Source organism: Sarcophilus harrisii, chromosome 3, assembly GCF_902635505.1.
Source record: "Sarcophilus harrisii chromosome 3, mSarHar1.11, whole genome shotgun sequence".
Lineage (NCBI taxonomy): Eukaryota > Metazoa > Chordata > Mammalia > Dasyuromorphia > Dasyuridae > Sarcophilus > Sarcophilus harrisii.
In genome coordinates, this window is record NC_045428.1 from 503,694,256 (window position 1) to 503,717,065 (window position 22,810).

A 22,810-nucleotide genomic window follows, 5' to 3' on the forward strand; every position below is an offset into this window, starting at 1 on the left:
TAGACACCAAAGTTGGAATTCAACTTTGAGTGAAGAATTCACAATGGCCATTCTCTTTGGCAAAAAGTAGATTTATTTAGGGGAACAGGTTACAGGCAAAATGAAGTGATACCATAGACATCAGGAATGGCAAATATGAAATAGAGCAGGAGAGCACAAAAATGGATTTTAATAATTAATGATGGAAAGGGCAAGTTCTTTAGTGGAATATTGGGGTTAGGAGAGTCTATGTGGTATGTACAAGGGGAAAGGGAGAAGGGGAAAGACATCATGAGGCAGAGTGCCCTAACAGAGTGACCCAAAGGAGGATAGCACCCATAGAATGGGCCAAAAGTAAATTTATAGGGAGAATTTAACCTTAGGAACGTAATTGGGATTTCTGACAGAACACAGAAAGGTGAAACTGCTTAAGACCCCTATAGTGTGTGGGTCTCAGGGATTTGGTATAATTTGGATTTCTGACTGTTGACCTTCCCGGAGGGTGGGACTATGGAGCTAAACTGAGCCTTCTCCACAGAGATCAATCCAACAGTTTCTCTCCACCATTTATGATCTTATCAACTTTGTGCAGGAAGTTTTGGGCTTCTACTCTCACCATGCCCAAAGACTTGAAAGTCCAAATACTCAGAACCCTGTTTAACTTGGACATTCTGTGTGAGTGAAGGTGGATTTAATATTACTCTTACCATTCAGCTACTTTTGTATGGAAAAGAAGTTGGAAGTATTATTGGAAAGAAAGAATCAGTCAAGAAAATGTGTGAAGAGAATGGTGCATGATGGGAGTGGTGCATGAATCAACATCTCAGAAGGGAATTGTTCAGAGAGAATAATTAATCTTTCTGGACCCACTAATGCTATCGTTAAAGACTTTGCTATGATTGCTGACAAACTACAAGAGGAGGTTAGTAGCTCTATGGCCAATAGTACAGTTGCCAGTAGACTTCAATCCCTTCAAAGCTTGTGGTGATGCTAGCCAATATGGTTCTCTCCTTGGAAAAGGAAGATGCAAGATCCAAGAAATAAGAGAGTCAGGGGCTCAGGTGTAGGTGGCAAGGGTTGTGCTGCCAAACTCAACCGAGTGAGCTATCACTATTGCTGATTACCCTGCAGTCTAGACATATCTGCATTGTGTGGGACGGGATACTAGACCCCACCCTTACCCAAATTGACTTCTCGGAAGCATCTCCAGGTACAAACAGAAAGTTTTTATTGAGGTAATCCAGCAGGGTGTGGCACAGTACAAAAGTGGAAACTGGATTATTTTGCAGAAAAGACATGGGTCCCCCACTCTTCCTGATGATTTTCAAATTTGTTGGATGGACCAAATAAGGAAGTGGCCATTGACCAATGGACAACAATACTTTCTACTTTCTGGGGACCACGTGACTTCCTGAATCTTGGGTCTAGGGTCTAATCTACTCTACCCTATAGTCTTCTGAGAAATCTTCATTTATTTCATTCAGCATGGTTGTTGGAGTCTTGCCCAAAGGGTGTAACCATCCCATACTGGCCCAAACAGTTCAGCTCTCCAGTTATATTTGTAGGTAATCAGGACAGGTGCAGCACAGGCAGAGACTATGAGAACTTTCCCTATAGCATTTAGTCCATGTGCCTCAAACTGGGCTTTAGAGGCTTTAGAGGGACTGCCTCTAAAGTTGACCAAGTGACACCAGTTGACAATGCACAGGCTCACTTTCCCATGATGCTTACCAACACCAAAACCTGTGGGTTTACAGGCATCTGCTCATCATTTCAAATGACTTAATTGGCTGCATCATTGGTCATTAAGGTGCCAAACTCAAAGAGATTTATCAAATGTCTGTGGTTTAGATGAAAACTGCTAATCCAGTAGAAGGATCCATTCATAGGCAGGTTACTATCACTGGATTTGTTGTCAGCATTAACCTGGCCCAGTATCTAATCAATGTCAGGCTTTCCTCAAGAGCTGGGTGGCATGGGGAGCAGCTAGAACAATGCACACTCACTCACAAACTCCTTCTGCTGTTCACCACCCATGATCCATCTGTGTAGTTTCTGAACAGTTAGCTATTCCAGGTTTTAAATAGTTGGTAAATTTTCATTTTCCACACAACTTTATTATCCACTGACGATTTTTAAAATTATAATGTTTTAATTCCTTTCTCTGTTTAGCCATTAACATTGAGAACCATATTTAGTTTTATAAGTTTCTGCCTGTATTGTTTTGGGTTTTGGGGGGGGAGGGGACTTATGAATTTCCCCCCTATTTTTGTTACTGAAATGTAAGAGTGGAATAGTAATATATTTCAATTTAGTTCTGTAATGTCAGGATTTTTCTTTTAATTAAAACATGGACTAGAGCTTTTTCTTTGTGAATAGAAACTGGGAAAAAATAAATAGGAATAGATTTTGTATCTTGTCCAAAAGCTTTTTCTGCATCTATTGATACAATTTTATTTTTTATTGTTCTGATTAATATTATTCATTTTGCTAATAATTTGACTAACAATGAACCAACTCTGCATTTCTGATATAAATCAAACCTGGTCATAGTAGTATATTGTTGTAGTTTGATGATATTTCAACACTTTTTTCCATTAAAATTTATTACGGATATTATTCTATAATTTTTTTCTGTTTTGACTCTGTGGTGCAGGTATCAATATAATATTTGTATCAAAGAAAAAAATTTGTAGGAACCCTTATTTTCCTATTTTTTTCAAGAAGTTTCTGTAATATTAAAATTAGTTATTTCTTGGATGTTTTAATAGAATTGTTTGTAAAACCATCTGGTCCCAGTATTTTTTTTCTTTGATTTTTTTTTTGAAATGGGGTTACATATATTACTTATTTTTTGTCTGAACATTATATACTTTTGTGTTTCAAATGGCTTATGATTTAGGAGGAGGAATAAGAGGCAGTGCATTGTAAGAGAAATATTTTCTAAGTTAGCAGACACTTATTGGAGTCTACTATATGCCAGGCACTATGCTGGGGACAAGGAATACAAAGATAAAAAGTGATATAATTATTGGAGGAGGAAGAATGACAAGAAGACAAATAAATTTGATGCAAAGTTGGGTGTGGTAAGCAAAGCCAGGATCCAGACAGGAAAAAATTTGAGGAGAAACATGGAGAGAGAAATCCTGTCTATCTGGAAAAGTAGCACTCTGACAAGGCAGAGATAAGGAGGGAATATTTTCAGACATAAAAACTGTGCAAATGCAGGTGGGAAAGAGGAGGTGGAGTTGGAAGATGATGAATTGAGATAAAGAAATGGCTGGGATCCTATTTGGCCAAATGTAGCATGTCTGAAGTAATTGGGAAAGATAGCTTAGTCATAGGCTAGAGAAGGCCTTAATGATTACATAAAAAGTATAGAAATACCAGTCTAGGGACTTTGCATTTTATGTTATAGACGAGTGTGTCACTCAAGATTTTTGAGTGGGAGAATGACATATTTAGACTTGTGGTTTAGAAAGATAATCTTGGTAGCGCCATAAACAATGAACTAGAAACGAAAGATGCTGAAAGAAGGGAAGGAAAGACACTGGTGGAATGGAAGGGAAGACCATCTAGGAGACTATTTCAATAGTGAAGGCAGGAGATGATGAGGGACTGAGGTTGGATGCTGGAAGTTTTAATGGAGAGAAGGGGATGAATGTGAGAGATTAGGAAAGTACACAACTGAAGTCTTCTAAGGATAAGACCTTGCTAATGATTGAATATAGAAACTGAAAGAAGAAACAAAGAAGACCTTATAGAATGTAGACAGTAGCCACAGTGTAAGAAGAATAGCAATGGAGGCACCTAGAATTTATCAGAAGACAAACTTTAAGAAAGGGCTCAGTAGAAATGATTGCCTTGTTGTTGTTCCATCATTTCACTTGTGAAACCATTGGGGTTTTCTCTTTTTTTTTCTAAACATGTTTTTATATTCATCATGTTGGACAAAAAAAAAACAAAAAAAAAAAAAATCAGATCAAAAGGAAAAAAATAAGCAAGCAAACAAAAACAACCAAAAAAAATGAAAAGAATATAATTGGATCCATGTTCTCTCTCTCTCTCTCTCTCTCTCTCTCTCTCTCTCTCTCTCTCTCTCTCAATGTAAAATGACACTTTCCATTACAAGTCTGTTGGATTTGTGTAAAGAATTCTAGTGAGGAATCCCAGTGAGCCTCAGGCATACCTTATGTAAATTTGTTTGCTGAGAACTTTGAAATGTGTTCCCAGTTATCTGATAGACTCTCAGGAAGCATTAGAAGGGTTGATCACCCTTCTGGTGCCTTAATTAATGAATATCCTTATTAAGGTGCCAAACTCAGAGATTCATCAAATGTCTGTGGCTCAGATGAAAACTGCCTATGTGAACCCAGGAAACTTGGCCAATTCCTAGATAAACATAATCTTTCTAAAGGAATGAACAAATATTCTCTTTGGTGGGTCTCTTGTGGGGGAGCATACTGTACCTGATAGGGTTGTTCCATCTCAAGGGTCACATATCAAATGAGAATATTTAGCGTAGTGCTTTCTTTGTTCTCAGCCTATAAAAACCTCTTGGTGGAAAGGGATTTTGAGAATTCAGTTAGGAAGCTTTGTACTACTTGCCTAACAACCTCCCACTTCCGACTCGGAATAGCTGTGACCCTGGATTCTCCCAGCCAAGGAATTCAGATGTTGACGCTTTCTTGTAGTGGTGATGATGTATGTGGTATGATTGTCTGTTTGTTTCTTATATTGTCTAGGTGATTTCACATTACTTTTATACTAAAAGTTTTCTCTTTTCTTATATTTTGTTCAAATCAAGGTTCTGAGCAGTAATAAACTTCTGTATTTCCTCTTTTTAAGTCTGTATCTGTTGAATGCAAAATTCTCTCTGAAGGTAGGTTAATCCTACAAATTGACTTGAATCACCTCATTGTTGAAAAGAGACAAGTCATTTGGTGTTTTCTTGACAAAGATACTGAAGTGGTTTACCAATTCCTTCTCCAGCTCATTTTACAGGTGATGAAACTGAAGCAAATGGGCTTAATTGACTTGCCCACATTCAAGTTGTAAGTGTCTGAGGATGGATTTGAACTCAGGATTCTGACTCCAGGGTTGGCACTCTATCTACTGCACAACCTAGCTACCTGGACATATCTACCTTATTTGTTATTATTATTGTTTTCAGGAATTTATTTTCAATTCTACATGACAAGTTCATCTAGCACAAAAAAATCCAGTTCTAAAAATATTTCCAACAATCACTTTCTTAGAATAGCACTTTTTCAAAGATGAACAAATGTCATCTGTAAAAGCATCACTCAAAAAACTTTCAAGTTAGAAAGTAATTTTTTTTAAATTCAGGGAAGTTAATCTACACACACACATATGTATATATATATAATATACATATATATCTTTATATATATATAGCTTATTAAAAAGAAAAAGACCAAGTAGCCTAAAGGGGAAATAGAGGCATTATAAGTCAAAAAAATATATATTTAGCTGAAGAAATGCAGGAATCAAAATACCAAGTGATGAAAATCAATAATGATAAATATCGTTATTGGAATATACTAATAACCACTTGAATAGAGAGAAGACATAGAAGTATGGGAAACAAATCACAATCTAGTTACAGAAGAATTACTTAATAATAATGGCAGAGCTTAATTAACCAGACAGAAAGTAGTATAGCAATAATCTTTGATTTGCCTTGATAATAATGTCATCTTCATAGGGTGAAAGGAACTAACAAGGGAAAACTCTATTGTAGAACTGATTCTTTCCACAAAGAAAAACTGGTAACTGAGGTAGAAAATACAGGAACCTTGGGAGAAAGGGGGCATTTGATCTAAAATAGAGTTTATGGTATAAGAGGAGAAAGCTTCTAATATATGACATGCACCCTTGATTTTAGGAAAGAAAATTTCAATTGTTTGGTTAAAGAAAAGATCTAAAAAGATCTAAAAGTCTAAAAAAAGATGACCTAAAATTTGATAGAGGGATAGTTAAATGACAGTGGAGACAATATTAGCCCTGGAATCAGGAATATCTGAGTTCAAATCTAACTTCAGATTCTTACTAGCCCATTGCTGTGGACAGGACATCTCTATTTCTCTCAGTTTCCTCATCTATAAAATTATCTGAAGATAGCCTTTACCACCATGGGTTATTGTGAGGATTAAATTAAGTACTATTTATAAAGTATTTAACATAGTCTTCATCATGTAGTAGGCACTATATAAATGTTGGATATTATTATTATAGAGGAGTGAAATCCCTGGGAATGGGAAGTTCTCCAGAATTTCATCACAAAAGGAAATAATTTGATGAAGAGAATGAACAAAGGAGTAAATAAATAAATGAGTGAAAAAAGCACAAGGAGCTCACATTCTAATTAATAACACCTAAATAAAAGTTCAGCTATAGGGCAAATAAAAGTCTTACATGGCAAAGTTCAGGGAGTCTTAATTTCCATCAGTTGATCAGAGACCAAAGAGACAGGACAGATGTTTTAAATTTGGAGGATCTCAAAAATCATGTCAGGACAGTTGGGAAGGGACCTTGGTGTCCAGGGGCTAAGGTTGGGAGAGAGGGAAACAAAGGGAGTTTTTGAAAGGGAGTAATGTGGATAAACAAGGAACTTACTCATCAAATTAGAATTTTAAAATAGTACAGAATGTATAAGCAAAGGCAAATTATGGACTATGAATAGCAAAATGTGGAATGGTCCTGTATTGGTCAAAAAAGTGTTAAAGCTCAAAATGACTTTGTGTTTGGAAAGAATAACAAAAGGGTTTTGTTTTATTTATTTATTTATTTTTAACATTTTGAGAAAAAGAAGAGGAAAGAAGGAATGGGATGCTGGTAGGCATGGAGGCTGCTGTTGGTATGTATGGGGAAGAGTGTATGTGTGATGGTAAATGGTTAAGAACTGGTTCTCTGAAAAAATAGACTCACAGCATGAATTCTAAGAATGAAGGGCTTCAAGTGTGTGCTAGATGAAGAGCAAATTAAGGTATTTGGGTAAATTAGAGTAGAGAAGACAATACTTGGGTCTTGGGCAGGGGAAAATAAGATGTTTGAAGATATGCCATCATAAGAAGCCATATTAGATTTCCTTCCTTCCTTCCTTCCTTCCTTCCTTCCTTCCTTCCTTCCTTCCTTCCTTCCTTCCTTCCTTCCTTGCTATTCTTTGTGACATCATTTGAGATTTTCTGGGTAAAGAAACCACAGTGGTTTGTCATTTTCTCCTCCAGATCATTTTACAGATAAGTAATCTGAGGCAAAGAGGGATAAGTGACATACTCAGGGTCCCATAACTAGTTAAGTGTCTGAGGCTGGATTTGAATTTGGGTCTTCCAGACTCCTGGTTTAGCATTCTATCTACTGAGCCACCTAACTGCCCTAATAATTAGCATATTCCCATCCTTTTATAGTCAAATTATTCCAGGGATTCTGAAGCAGATGCACAAATACCCATCCCTATCCCTAAATTGCCATTCCCTTGTGTCTATTGGCTTCAGCTCTACCTTCTCTCATCAATGTTTCACTCCAATATACCCTTTAAAATGCTTCCTACATAATGAACAACTTTCTTTTCAACATAAACTTAAAAAAAATACTTCCATCTTCTAGTCTTCCCTGAAACCTGGCTCCCTTTAGCTAATACTACTTCTTTCTCTATCCTTTCCAATACACCTACTCTTTTTCTTCTATCCCTCACCTACTGGTCATGGTAGGGAAGTTGGAATATTCTTCCCTATCTTCCCACTTTTAGACTTTCTTTCTTCACTACTAAGCAACTTCTCATTTTTTGAAGTTCATTCTAAATTATTATTCAATCTAGATGGCCCTTTTCCTTCTTCCAGTAAATTTAATGGCTGGTTCTGAGTCTTTCTTGCCTTCCCATTTCTTTCCCTCACACTGGGTACTTCAACAAATATATATAAAATGTTCCCTTATACATTCTCCCTTTCCAGTTCCTCAAACTACTCAATTCCCATGATCTACTCTTCTACTCACCTCGGTTATACAGATAGCAATATCCTTGATCTTGACTGTACCTATGTGTTTCCTTGTTCACAAAATTCCTTTATCTTCTTATACTCTTTTGACATTCCATCTTTCCTTATGTCTTACAACTCTCAACCCTGTTCTTCATCCTCACCATGATCTCCATCTTTTACTTCTTTCCCAAGACATCCCTGCACTGGTCATACCTACCTTCCTGATCTTAACACTTTGGTAAATCAACTCAACTCTACTCTATCTTCTTCTCATTAATCTCTTGCCCCCTTGTCCATTATTAATCATATCCAGCCAAAACTCACTCCTGGATTATTCTCACCATTCACTTCCTTTGCTCTTATTTATATGAGCTAAAGAAAATCATGAAAGTGTGCTGAATGGATCTACTACAATATGTTGCATAATTTCAACTGGGCTATTGGTGAAAAAAGCAATTATTCTGCTCCTCTTTAATTAATTTGCTATGATATTCTCCACAACAGCTGTTCTAAATCTTTCCATCTCTTCTAAAGTCTTTCCAAACATGACCTCCTCTTATCCTCTACGCTAAGACTTTGCCTCAAGCTTCCAGAAAAACTAAGAAAAAACCATGAGCTCTCCCTTCTCTTTTTCCCTCTTTCATATCATTCTGACATCTTGTCCCACTATTTTCTTCACTGTTTTTACATGAAGAAGTGGCCTTTTTCTTTACCAAAGTTAACTCCTCTACATATATAACTTTGACCCCATCTCCTTCCATCTTTTCCAGCAGATCACCTGCACACTCTTATGTTTAATTTCCTTCCCATGTACCACTTCATTTCCTGTTGCCTACAAATATACTCATCCTTAAAAGCAAAAAACAACACCCCACTCTGCAAAAAACCTCCAAACAAATCAAAACCAGCTTTGCCTGCTCTAATCATCCTTTCTAGCTAATGTTTTTTTTATCTCTCCATCTAGATCTTATCATTGTAATCATCTTTATGGCTAAACTTAATAAAACTCTATATTTGGTGCCTTTGTTTTTTATTCAATTGAAACTTCTCTCTCTAAAGCTATCAATAAATAATGTTTTAATGGCCAAATCTAATGGACTTTTCTCAGTCTTCATCCTTCTTGACATTTGTCCAGCATTTGACACCATTGATCACAGACTCTTTTTGAATACTTGCTCCTGTCTAAGTATGTCAAATGTCTTGACATTCCCCTTCTAGTCATCTGATCATTCCTTCTCAATATCCTTTTAGATCATTCCTCAGGTTCCAGCCTGCCTTTGCCTTCTTTCTCCTTTTACCCCTCTTCCCTCAGCATGTGGGGACTTTCCTTGCCCTCTAATTGCCTATTTTCCTTCTGGTCTCTTCACCCTAGAATGTATCCTCCTTTCCCTGCAACCTCTGTGCAACCTGGCACATGGTTGATTGCTTTTAAAAAGGCTTTGTTTTCTTTTTAAACTAATTGACATGTAAAAAGAGTACCAGGAGAGAGCAATGTCACTGATATCAGTGGCAAAAAGAATATTTAGGAAGAAGGGAGTAGCTGCGAGTTAAATGCTGCTGAAAAGTTGAGAACTGGTTATGAGAAAAGGCCACTGGGTTTTGTGAATTAGCAGCTCATTGCTGATTTTTTAAGTGCTCAGTTTCTATATGGATAGTGGGAACAGAAGTCAGATTGGTGGAGTGTTGAAGAGTGAGTTGTGATGAGAAAGAGGAAGTATTTAGATAGAAAAAGATATAAACTTCTGGAAGTTTGCCAGTGAATGGAGAGAAAAGAGATAATGTGAGAACTGGAGGGTGTAGCAGAATCAAAGGAAAGTATTTTTTAAATTAGTTTTTCCTTTTTTTTTTATTTTAAAGTTTAAGACCTGAGAATGTTTATAACTAAAAGCCAATGGAGAGGAAAAGATCAAATATATTTATGGGAGAAGGGGAATGAAGGACACAAAAAACACATGGTGGGGTGGAAGGAGGGATGGATTTAGATTGGAGAGAGTTGAGTGATCCCAAGTCTGACATTTACTGCTTGTTCCATCTCAGATGAGTCATTTAACCTCATTAGACATGATTTTTTGTCATCTATAAAATGACAAGGTTGACCTTGACCCATGTGGTCTCTTTTAGCGCCAATTCAAGATTATTCTTGGCTACAAGGATGGCTATTTCATCTTCTGGAAGGAAAAGGAGGAGAGAAGAGGGAATTGATGAGGGATGAACTCAGTCTTCTCAACAAAGAGGGAGACAGTGATCTGGTAAAGATAAAAGGATACAGGGAAGAAGGATGAAGAAGGGGAAATAAAGGGAATTAAATGGGGGAAAAGGGCAGGGTAAAGAACACTGGCCAGACCCAGAGAAGCAAGCTGACTTTTCCAATGCCAAATGAGCTATTAGTAGCAGAGTTACAGGCTAGAATCCTTGGCTCTGGGAACAGACTCTTTTGCCCAGGCATTGTAGAGAATACTAGATTTGGGATAGAGTTGTGAATGTGCCAGTTACTAAGTCAGTCAATCAGTTGAGTGACTTTGAGCAAGTCACTTAATAACAACTCAAATCTATTGCACATTAAGGTTTTCTTCTCCCAATCCTGTGAAATAAGCAGAGTAGGTAATATTATCTCCCCTTTATAGATTATCAACCTGAGATTCAGAAAGGCTGTGACTATCTAGGGTCACTCAGATATTATTTGAATTATGACTTGTATTTAGTCTCAACTCTAGGTGTAGTGGTGCTCTTTTTATTACACGAGGTACCTGATAATCTCATATTTCTATTGCCTTTAAGATTTAAAGCTTTCTATACAAAAATAGGCTGGGAGAGAGATAGTGCAAATATTATTTCCCTCATTTTGATAATAATAATAACGAGCATTTATGTGATATTTTAATGTTTGCAAAGTTTTATAAATATTATCTTATTTTATCCCCATAACCACACTGGAAGTTAGGTGCTATTATTATTCCCAATTTCTAAATAAGAACACTGAGGCTTTAAGAGGTTGAAAGGTAAAGTGCTTTGCCCAGGGTCATAGAACTAAGTGCCAAGATGCAATGTTTGGTGGTTACCAGGGTCAGGGTCTGGCTCCCTCCCAGAATTTACCAACAAAATAGGCTCTTAAGCATGAGAACAAATGCCACAGAGACTCAAGAATTGTGTTGCATTAAAGCCATACAATTTTATTGCATAAAGAAAGCTATACTTGCCCCAGTTCCCCACAGAGAATGTAGCTATATAGGTTTCTCCAGGGGCCCATGGAGCCATTAGCTTGCCCAGCATTAGCCAGTAGCAAATTAAGCATCTCGGATTCCCGTGCTTTGTTGTCGTGGAGAGGAATGATCCAAGTTTGAGTTTTTTGCAGCTCAGCTGCATGAGCCTTAACAAAAATAAGAGGACCATTGGGGGTCCTAAGGCGGCTGGCCCAGTGACATCTCATAGGGTGCAGCATGGAGGCGTGCACCACTCATCACTGGCTGGATCCTGCAGAGCCAGGAGGATGCCCTCGCCCCTGGCTTTCTTGACCTGTACCTGACCCAAACAATATGTGTCCCAGGTGTGACTGAAATATCAGGACTGACTTTCCAGTATGTAGGAGAATGGTACATCCAATGATTTCAGGCTGCACTCACAGAAGCATAGTTTCCAGAAGGAAAGAGATGATCTAAGTCCCGCCGTATTTTGCCCTGGTCAGACATCTAGAGTATTTTGTTTAGTTCTGGGTACCACATTTGAGGAAGGACACTGACAACCTAAAACTTATCACCAGTTCTGCCAGCTTAGTAGCATTGGTGAGATAAGAGAGGGAGACTATGGCCCTCTTTCCAGGGCCCTATTAGCACAAATAAATGGAATGTCTAGTGAGGGAAACAACTCCTACTGCTCTATGGTATGTCAGACCCCAGATGGAGTATTTTGCTCAGTGCCATTTTTTAGAGGGAGCAATGGCAACTAGAATACATCCAAATAGCAAAGAAGAAGCCAAGGGGACTGGACTATGCCACATGAGCACTGGGGCTGGGGACATTTATTCTGGAAAAAACTCAGGGGGAACATATTAACCATCTTCAAGTATTTGATGGGGCATCATATGAAAGAAGGATTAGATTTGTTCTGCTTGGTCCCAGAATTAGGGCCAATGGGTGGAATTAAAGTGGAGCTAATTCAGGCTCAGTGCGAGGAAAAAATTTCCTAACCATTAGAGTTGTACTAAGAGTTGGCTGCTTAGGAAAACAATGATTTTTTCATTACAGGAGATCTTTAAACAAAGGCTATTTGACCACCTTGTGGGCATGTGTAGTAGAGGTTCTTATTCATAAGTGATATTGGCTAGATGGCCTCTGGTGTCCCTGTCAACTTTGAAATTCTATGTTTCTAGGAACTATATCATAACTTCCAGTGACAAAAGAATTCCCTCCCTATTAAGACAACACATTCATTTTTACAAAGCTCCAATTGTTAGGAAGGTCTTCCTTATCCTAGACTGAAATTTCCACCCCCACCCCTTGTAATTTCCACCCTTTGTTCCAACTTTTGCTTGATTAAGGACATTCTGAAAGAGAAGCTCAGAAAAAGTCTTGAGCAAAGGCTATATAGTGATGGAACATATGGCTCTTGCTATGAAAGGATTATACTTATTTAGATGTATAGATAAGAATGTTTGTCTCTTTGTTGGGGACCATGGATCATGGTATCTGGTAACAACACTGTGATGACAGAACATCTTTTCTCCCTCAAAAACCAGGAACCCTCAATCAATAGTTATAAGGTCCATGACTAAAGTCCATGTTCTAAACTGTGACTAAGCTTAGAACAAAACTCAAGTCATTCTTGTGGCTTGTTTTCTGCTCTAACTTACTTCTGCATTCTCTTCCCACCTCCTCCTTCTTCCCTGGAGATTATTATTATTATTATTTTCTGAGGCAATTGGGGTTAAGTGACTTGCCCAGGATCACACAGCTAGGAAGGGTTAAGTATCTGAGGTCAAATTTGAACTTGGGTCCTCCTGACTTCAGGACTGGTGCTCTATCCATTGCACCACCTAGCTGCCCCATTCCCTGGAGATTATTGATGAAAAAGAAAATCTCTATGAAGCTCCAATGAAGCCAATCATGTTTGGTCTTCTATGTAAATAACTATGGGGCTGCAGAAATTCACTTGCTTTGGTGAGAAAAACTCGCTTAAATCCCAGAATCCTGGAGCAGTGAATAGATTTTACAAGCTTCATAGTTCCCCTCCACTCCCTCTCCCACCGCCCAACATGGCATTTTCCCTTAGCATAGATGAGTTAACTGAGGTCCTAGACAATGGTAGAGATGGGTAGGCAACCAATGGGGAGAGTCTGATGCTCCTTTTCCCCAGCCATAAAGACCATCAGTTGTCTCCTCTAAAGAGTATCAGGAGACCCTCCATCCCTGGTAATATATTAGCGGTACCCTAATAAACCTGGAGAAGAATGCTCCCTATGATTAGAGAACATATATTCTGAAAGGGCATAGAGATAGCTACATTATAGGGGGGGGGAAATCAACTCCTGCTTAGTGATTAATACATATTAGTATATGATTCTGTATCACACTGTTGGTGAGTGTTTCATAGCTGGTGCTTTAAGAGAAACACTCTGCTGACCTTGTGTTATCGTGTAGACTGCATATGTGCTGGAAGCTGTACCATTCTACCTGTACCGTATTAATCGAATAATCTTATTATTCATAAAATCAGAGAGGTGCGGGTGGGAAGAATCCACACAAAAGCCATCACTGAGGGCGATTTTCAATACCTCCTCCACAAACACTTGGAAGCTATTAATCTGCTTGTTGGCCGGCACCACCCACAGTCTTTTTAAATTCTGTTTAGTGTATTCTTCTTCAGGTAAGCCATCCACGCTGGCCACCCAATCCAAAGTGAGGTGGTTTGGGTCTTGCAAGTAGCTGGAGATGGAAGACAGGTTGCCATTGAAGCAGTAGAAGAGCTTGGAACCCAAGAGCTTCAGGAAAAGGCTGGATGTGCTGAAGATGTTGGCGTTGAAGACCTCCATGTCTGAAGAGGACAAGCTGTAGATCTGCGGTGCTTCCCGGACAGTGAAGTGGATGTTCTGCACATGCTTGTTCAGGGTAATGTTAAGCATGGCGTTCTTCTCTGCCTTGGACAGCTCCACCTCTTTTTCCTGAAGTGCTTCAATCAGAGGCTGCACTTGGTAGAAGTCGGCTTCCCTCCGGAGCAGCCCCATCTCTTGGAAATCCTCAGGAAGGTCCAGGTGGGAAGTTCTCAAGAAGTTCAGGATGTAGCGAAAAACCTTGCCATCTCGGTCAATGAAGCAGTTGCCTTGGCTGTCTTTCTTGGTGGGCATCTTCCCACTGAACATGGCTCCCAGCATGGAATTGGGAAAACTGGTCAAGGTCGACAGGGAGGTAGTATACAGCTTTCCTCCAACGTTCAGAGTGATGGGGTCGGACATGGTGAGAGGCTAGGATATTGAGAAAATACCTAGAGAAGGAACATCAATGAATCCATAAGCATTTATAAAGTGTTCACCATGTACGCAATGCACTATCATCTCTATATTCAGAACTTTGAATTCTTTTTTTTTTTTTTTTGCTTTGCCCATAATTTTATTATTAAAGCCTTTTATTTTTCAAAACATATGCATGGATAATTCTTTAATATTAACCCTTGCAAAACCTTGTGTTCAATTCCCCCCTTCTCCCACCCCCTCCCCTAGATGGCAAGTAGTCCAATATGTGTTAAACATGGTAGAAATCTATGTTAAATCCAATATATGTATACATATTTATACAATTATCTTGCTGCACAAGAAAAATCAGATCAAGAAGGAAAAATGAGAAAGAAAATAAAATGAAAGCCAACAACAACAGAAAGAGAGAGTGTGCTATGTTGTGGTTTACACTCAGTTCCCACAGTTCTTTCTCTGGGTGTAGATGGCTCTCTTCATCACAAGATCATTGGAACTGGTTTGAATTATCTAATTGTTGAAAAAAGCCACATCCATCAGAACTGATCATCATATAATCTCTATGATGCCATGTACAATGATCTGATTCTGCTCATTTCACTCAGCATCAAGAACTTTGAATTCTTTTAGTTTTAATTTTAAATCCAGAAGACTATGTGGATACCATTTCAGATGAAGAAATATTTGTTGAATGAAAAAATGTGTGAATCAGATTTAATGATTACAATCCCCTGAATTCCATTTCTCTCTGAAAAATGCTGCTATTAAATGACCTAGTAGGTCCTAATTCGAACTATATCCAGTTCCCCTAATACTTTCAACTCCAAGAGGCCACTTCCTTGGAAATAAATTCAAATAAAACAAATTTTGGTGTTAATAGAGAACACTTCTAGCAGATTAAAGGCATCTAGGTGGCACAGTAGATAGAATTCTGGGCTTAGAGTCAGAAAGACCTGAATTCAAATCTGACCTCATACAGTTATTAGCTGGGTGACTTCATCTCTGTCTACCTCATTTTTCTAACAAATTATATTCTTATATTTAATCTTAGGGAAATGGCATAATTTTTTCTTTTTCTTTCTTTCTTTTTTAACTTAATAGTATTCTATTTTTCTAATTACAGGTAAAGATAGTTTTCAACATTCATTTTTGTAAGATCTTTAATTCTAAATTTTTTGTCCTTTTCTTCCTTCTACCCAAGACAGCAATCTAAGTTTTACATGTATAATCATTTTCAACATATTTAGTTATGTTGTGAAAGAAAATCAGAACAAAAGGGAAAGACCATGAGAAAGAAAAAACAAAAAAAAGGTGAAAATACTATGCTTCAATCCACATTCAATCTCCATTGTTCTCTATGCCAAGTCAATTGGAATTGTCTTGGATTGCTGTACTGCTGAGAAGAGCTAAGTCTACCACAGTTGATCATCACATAATTTTGCTGTTATTGTGTACAATGTTCTCTTGGGTATGCTCACTTCATTACGTATCAGTTCATGTAAGTCTTTCCAGGCTTTTCTAAAATCATCCTGCTCATTGTTTCTTATGGATCAATAACATTCCATTACATTCATATATACTTTAACTTATTCAGCCATTCTTCAACTGGTGAGCATTCACTCAACTTACAATTCCTTGCTACCACAAAAAAAGCTGCTACAAACATTTTTGTACATATTGGTCCTTTTCTCTCTTTTATGATCAATCTGGGATACAGATCCAGTAATGGCACTGCTGGATCAAAGGGTGTTCACAGTTTTATGGTTGTTCTTAATTTCTAATTCTGGTTCCCTACTAAAATTTTGCAAAGTAGTCTCTCTCTCTCTCTCTCTTTTTTTTTTTTGTAGGCTGGCCCAGATTTCCTGTATTGTTTTACATCCATTTCCCTCTACCCAGCTCTGATTCAAGAGCTTACAAAAAATAGTAGCTAAGAGCTGTACCCTGGCTATCTGATCATATAGAGACTGGTTCACCTATCTAGCAACAAATCATCCTAAAGTCTTAGACTCATATAAACATTTTCACACTAAAAGGGTCACAAGGAATCATCTATTTTACCACCTTTCTCCACCCTCCAATTTGGTACAAGTGACTCTTACAACATTCTTTACATTGTAGTTATCCAGCTTCTTTCTGAATTCCTAAGTCCCAGTTTCCTCATCTCTAAACTGAGGGAGGTGGACTAGATCAGGACTTCTTAAACTTTTTCCACTTGTGACCTATTTTCACCCAAGAAATTTTTATGTGACCCTAGATATAAATCAAACATTTACTGATAATTATAATTTTGTAATCCTCACATTCAATTATAAGACCCCAAATGGGGTCATGAACCAAGTTTAAGTTTAAGAAACTGGATTAAATGACCATTCATGTCCCTTTCAGATCTAAATCAATGACCCTATGACCAGTGGCAATGAACTCACTATTCCAGAACTCTAGTTTTGCCACGAGTTGTAACCCAAGGTAATTAATTTCACTCCAGAAATTTAATTTCCTAATTTGTGAGATGGGATAAAATATCTACAATGCCTATTTCACATAGCTCCTCTGAAAGAAGTAGTTTGTAAGACTTAAAAGTGCTACAAAAATATGAATCATTATTATTAACAATATTGATAATTATTATTTTTATTTACTGAGTTTTTATGTGCTCAGCACTTGGACCTCCAAAAGGATTAGGGAGAAACCAAAGTGGATCCTCAGGAGGAAATACTGACAAAGGAGAAAGGGGAAACTGAGGCACAGAGTGAATTTGCTTTCCTGTGATCATATAGCTTTTAACTGTTAGAGCTGGAATTTAACCACAGCACCCAAGTACTTACTGTTGCTTGTCTTTCCCTTGTTAGCTCTGTAATGAGGTTAATTCACACCAGGGAGAAGGAGCTCTCCCTTGTGCCCAGCACCAAGAAGAAGGCAGCTGAATGCTTCTCTGGGGAACTGGAAATCTGGGAGATCTAGTCCTCCCAGGGCCCGTGCCTCTGTCTGAGACTGTGCCCGCATTTATTCCCAAAGCCAGCTGCTCAGTCCAGCTCCTGACAGCATGGATGCCAAAGGTACCAGGGTTATCCCTCTCACCTTCTCCTTGTGGGGTTTTAGAGGGGAACCCGGCAGAGCCACCAAGGAGTGTGACTCAATGCCAAGGAGCTAGTGCCTCTTTTCCTATAGTTTTGGGCAGAGCTCATGTTGGGTTAAACTGGTTGAACTGGGTATTCCTGCTTACATGGTATAACCCCTGAGGGCAGAGACTCCCTCTGTGAATCTGTTTGAAGGTGTTCTCATTTGCAAAAATTTAATGGAAATGCACAGATGATACAAATGAAAGTTTAAACAATAACAACTCCTATCTTTCTAGTGCTCTATGGTTGACAAAGCACTGTCTTAATAATAATGATAAATAGGGGCAGCTACCTGGCATACTAGATAGGATACCAGGTTTGAAGACAGGAGGACCTGAGTTTAAATCTGGCTTCAGACACTTACTAGCTGTGTGATGCTAGGAAGGAAGGAAGGGAGGAAGGAAGGGAGGAAGGGAGGGAGGAAGGAAGGGAGGAAGGAAGGAAGGAAGGAAGGAAGGAAGGAAGGAAGGAAGGAAGGAAGGAAGGAAGGAAGGAAGGAAGGAAGTTAGGAAAAACAAAGAAAGAAGGAGAAAGAAAGAAAAAATAAAGAAAGAAGAAGAAAGAAAAATAAAAAAAGGAGAAAGAAAAACAAAGAAAGAAGGAGAAAGAAAGAGAAAGAAAGAAAAAGAAAGAAAGACAGAAAGATCAAATGTTTTGGAGCCAGGTAAGACTCCAGGTCCTAAAAATGCAAACTGAAAATTAGAGTAAAAGTGATTTATTCAATCTTGGTGAAGTTTTAAGTTTTAACTTAAAACTTAAATTTTTAATAGTTTGGACACTCTGTAGAGTGTTTTTATATATGGTCTCATCTGAGTCTTATAACAACATTGTGAAGTGAGTGCTTATTCCCATTTTATAGATGAGGAAATTGAGGGAAAGACAAATTAAATATTTACCCCCAAAGTAATAAATGCTGGAGGTGGAATCTGGACCCATATCTTTCTGCAGTATTCTGTTTACTACACCACCCTGGAAGGTAGTTCGTAATTCTTTCCTCACTATCCCCATTTTATAGAAAAGCTGTAATACTGGCGTTCCATGAAATTCAGTGACCTACATGCAGTCACCTAGCTAAAAACCATCAGGATAAGGATTCCAATTCTGATCTTTTGAATTTCTGACCCTTCCTTTCCCAATGACCACCCCCTTCTACACTTATCTGGGAAGAAACTGAGCCCCAAGGGATTAGGTTGATTTTGAAACATGGAATTGTAGAATGTGGAAGGATCTTTAGAAATCATTGAGTCCAACACACTCCTGATAGTCAGTCAACAATTCAACAAACATTTATCAAGTGACTATACTGTGCTAAGCGCTGGGAATTCTAAGCAAATAAAGTATCTTCACCATTCCGTGAGTTCCCTCAACTTATGGAGGGTACATAACTATGTCCAAAGAAGATAGATGTTGGATAAATTAGAGATAATCTTGGAGGAATAAGGAGCAACAAGCACTGGGCATTTAGTAGATGTCAGCAGGGAAGTTGGGTGATGCAATGCATAGAGCACTGGACTTGGAATCACAGGGACTCATCTTCCTGAGTTAAAATCTAGCCTTAGATACTCACTAGCTATGTGACCATAGCAAGTCACTTAATCCTGTTTGCCTCAGTTTCCTCATCTGTAAATGAGCTGGAGAAGGAAATGACAAACCATTCCAGTATCTTTACCAAGAGAACCCCAAATAGGGTCATAACAAGTTAGTTACAATTGAAATGACTCAATAGCAACAACAAGGTGTCAAGAATTACTCTACAAGCTAGGGATGCAAAGAAAGAGACTACAAGAGTTCACATTTGCCTTACATACAGATAAAAAAAAAGAGTCTCATGGGTGAAGAACAATGAATAAACTGGTACACCTAGAGCACAGACCAAAGGAAGTAAATGATAATAGACAGGGCTGGATGGGTTTAAAATGCCAAGGAGGATTTTCTGTGAGATTCTAGAAGTAATAGGAAACCTAGAATCCTGAAACTCAGAGCATTTGAATGACTTGCTTAAGATCCAATGACTTAAGTTAGCTAGATGGTACAGTGGACAGAGCACAAAGCCTGGAATTGGAAGGCTCTGAATTCAAATCTGACCTCAGATATGTACTATCTGTGTGACCTTAGGCAAGTCACTTAACTACTTACTCATAGGTGATGGAGCCAGATAAGGCTCCAAGTCCTACAAATACAAACTGAAAATTCGTAAGTGAAAGTAATTTACTCAGGCTGACACAGGGAATGTTGGAATCAGGACTAGAACCCAAATTTTGTGAACCCTCCCTCCCCCCCCCAAAAAAAAAGCCAGTGTTCCTCTCATAGCAGTGAAATTCATGGAAGGAAGTTACAGAGAAATGAAAAGAAAATATTACTGCCAAGTCTTAGCAATGATAATTGCTTCTGTCTCTTCCTTTTTTCTTTTTCTTTTTGTCTCTTCCTTTTTTGATAGAGACCATGTCACATTCCTTTTCACATATCTTCAATTAATCTTTAATGCTTCTAGAAGCTCATGCCCCTTAGCTTGGCATTCAAGGCCTGGCACAATCTGGGGATAATTATATCTGCAGTACATGCTTTACAGGGTTGCCTTGATGCAACCTATAATTATATATACCTATATATATGTATATATTAGATATATATAACCTCATATATGATATATAAGGAGTATGAACATTGTTACTGCCGTTTTACAAATGGGGAAATTAGGCTTAAAGAGGTTAAGTGGATTCTCCAAGGTCACAGGGCTATTAAAAGGCCTAAGGTCCATTTGACTCCATAGACAGTGTTCTTTCCATCACCATGTGTCACAGGACATGGTATGGATGGAGAAGGGGCTCTATTAATACTTGATAAATGGAGATATAGATGTTCTTCAAAGTCTCCTGCCAAGTCCTATAAGCCACAGGATATAAACCGTGCAGCAGGAAGAGACCTTAGGACACAGGCCCAGAATAGTGAGGCTAGAAGACAAGGGAGCGAGGAAATTATTTGCTCAAGTTATTGACTGACATTTTGTAAGGGAGAGGGACATGGGTGGGATCTGTGATTTTACTGACCTAGGGAACTCCGGGAAGAGAAAACTCCCTTTTCTTATGTAGGTTGGCCCCTTCTCTAAACCTTATAACTTTGGAGTTTCCTAGAGAGATTAATAGACTTGCCCAGTTCCACAGCCTACATGTGTCATAGACAACACTTGAATCCAGCTCTTTCTAGCTTCAAGGCCAGCTGTCTCTCCAGTGTTCCAGGGCTACCTTGCTCCGCCATGGATACAAACCATGAAAATCTGAAATGATGAAATCTACAGAACATAGAATTTTAGAATGGGAAGGGCTGTCTGAGTCCCATTTCCTTATCTCAAAGAGGAAGTAACTGAGACAGTGACCCCAAATCCACTGCTTTTCCTGAAATACCACGTAACCCCTGGGGAAGCTGTGCTGGCTGGGTCTGTCTAAATGCCCTCTCCCCTGGTAGATGACCCCAAGCTGGGCGGCCTTGTTGGCCCAGCTCTCTGTTCCTAATCTCCCAGTCCTGCTGTGACTCCATCAGCCGTGACCTTTGGCATCAGGAATGGGAAAAAGTCAAGCAAAGAAACAACTGAGACTTTGTTCAAGTGACAAAACTAGAAGGAAGTTCAGATGCAATAGTTTTTCCCTTCCATATTTAAGAAAATTATATATATATAATATATATATATATATATAGTGTGTGTGTATACACACAACACACAGATGTGTGTGCAAATGTACATATATGAATATATACATATGCAGTATCTGTAGGTATATTGTAAATAAGCATATATGCACACAAAGGTATTGTGCATACAGAGTATACATTATGCACATACATGCACACTAACACTTATGTTTTGCACTGTATATTTACATATATACAATTCATAATATCATACATACATAAATGCATGTATATAGTGTGCATGTATATGCACATCTGTATAATAACATACATTTGTATATACATACACAAAAATGTAGGTATATATGCAGGGATATACATATAGACATGGGATGCTTCTAGCTCTTCCTTCTAGGTCTAGGAAGAATAAATCTAATTTCTTTTCTCCATAACAGCCCTACAAATATGTGAAGACATCTAGTGTGGCTCCTTGGAGGCTTTTATTCTCTAAAATCAATGTCTCCCTTCCTTGAAATGCTCTGTATATGTAATGATTTCCTGTTTGCTCACCAGGACAAACTCAAGCTTGTTAATGTCCTTCCTAAAATGTGTTGCCAAGAACTGAACATAGCATACAAAATATTGTATAATTGGGGTATAGTATTAAGGGGCCTATGGGCATGTTGGTAAATGTTTAACAAGCAGCTCTCAAAAATATATACACATACAAAGCATTTTACAGTTTAAACTGCCTTAACATTTTCTCTGTCACTTTCTTATCTAGACAAGCAGCAAAATAATAAATCAAACCTTGAATTATTGCATTTGCTGATGTATGAGTTCTAAATACAAGTATCAAAAATTTAATAATTTGCTTGCTGGTTCAGGCTGATTCAGACTGGCTCTACATGAACTCCTTTAATGTCACATTAGCTTTTTTGGCTGCCACAATACACTATTGACACATATTAAGTTTGTATTCCATTGAAATCTCCAGATCTCTTATAGGAACCATAGTGCAATTGTTAATTTCTGCCTTCTGTCTTTGTGTTATTGATTTTTTGAATCCAGATATGATCTTACATTTATCCTTATAAAATTAGAACTCCTTAATTAGGCCCATCCTTCTATAAATTCTTTTGGATTCTATCATCTAGTAATACTTTCCAGGTTTGGGAGTCATCTACAAATTTAATAAGTATTCCATTTCTACCTTTATCTCAGGTTTCCCAGCTCCATCTACCATTCTTTCCATCACACCAAATTATGCCTCTATTTCTTCTCTTTTGGCGACGTAACTACGGGTCAAGCTCTATTGCTATTTTTCACAGAATTAAACCAAGTTAAATGACCCAGGTCATTTAGGTCATCTAGAAAGTCCTGAAACCAAGATGAGAGTTGAAGTCTACTTCCTCCCCACTAGACTTAGTACATAAATGCATATTAATAATTCATGTGTTTAAAAAGCTTTTAAAAATCATGACGTGGTTCAGCAATATTTTGGGGGAGTCAGAAGATTCTAAGTTTCCTGGGTCTTGGATGTTTTTGGAGGGAGAGAAGAAGGAAGAAAGGCTGATGACTTTGTACAACTCTGCCTCACTTAATTCCAATTCACTTGAAAAGTT

General features: G+C 38.1%; 1 protein-coding gene and 2 pseudogenes across 1 annotated transcript in view; 2 read left to right on the plus strand and 1 right to left on the minus strand.

Annotated features, from left to right (window-relative positions):
• The first annotated feature begins 596 nt into the window (after positions 1-596).
• On the plus strand, positions 597-1,115 carry LOC111719857 (annotated as a pseudogene).
• Positions 1,116-1,347: 232 nt separating this feature from the next.
• LOC111719856 lies at positions 1,348-2,031 on the plus strand (annotated as a pseudogene).
• A 10,947-nt stretch (positions 2,032-12,978) lies between these two features.
• The window catches only part of KCTD21 (potassium channel tetramerization domain containing 21), a 34,877-nt gene continuing 25,045 nt past the window's right edge, over positions 12,979-22,810 (minus strand). The window contains exon 2 of the mRNA XM_003764617.4: positions 12,979-14,453. Within this exon, the coding sequence (XP_003764665.1) occupies positions 13,642-14,424 (783 nt within the window). The 5' untranslated portion in view covers positions 14,425-14,453 and the 3' untranslated portion in view covers positions 12,979-13,641. The remainder of the gene's footprint in view (positions 14,454-22,810) is intronic.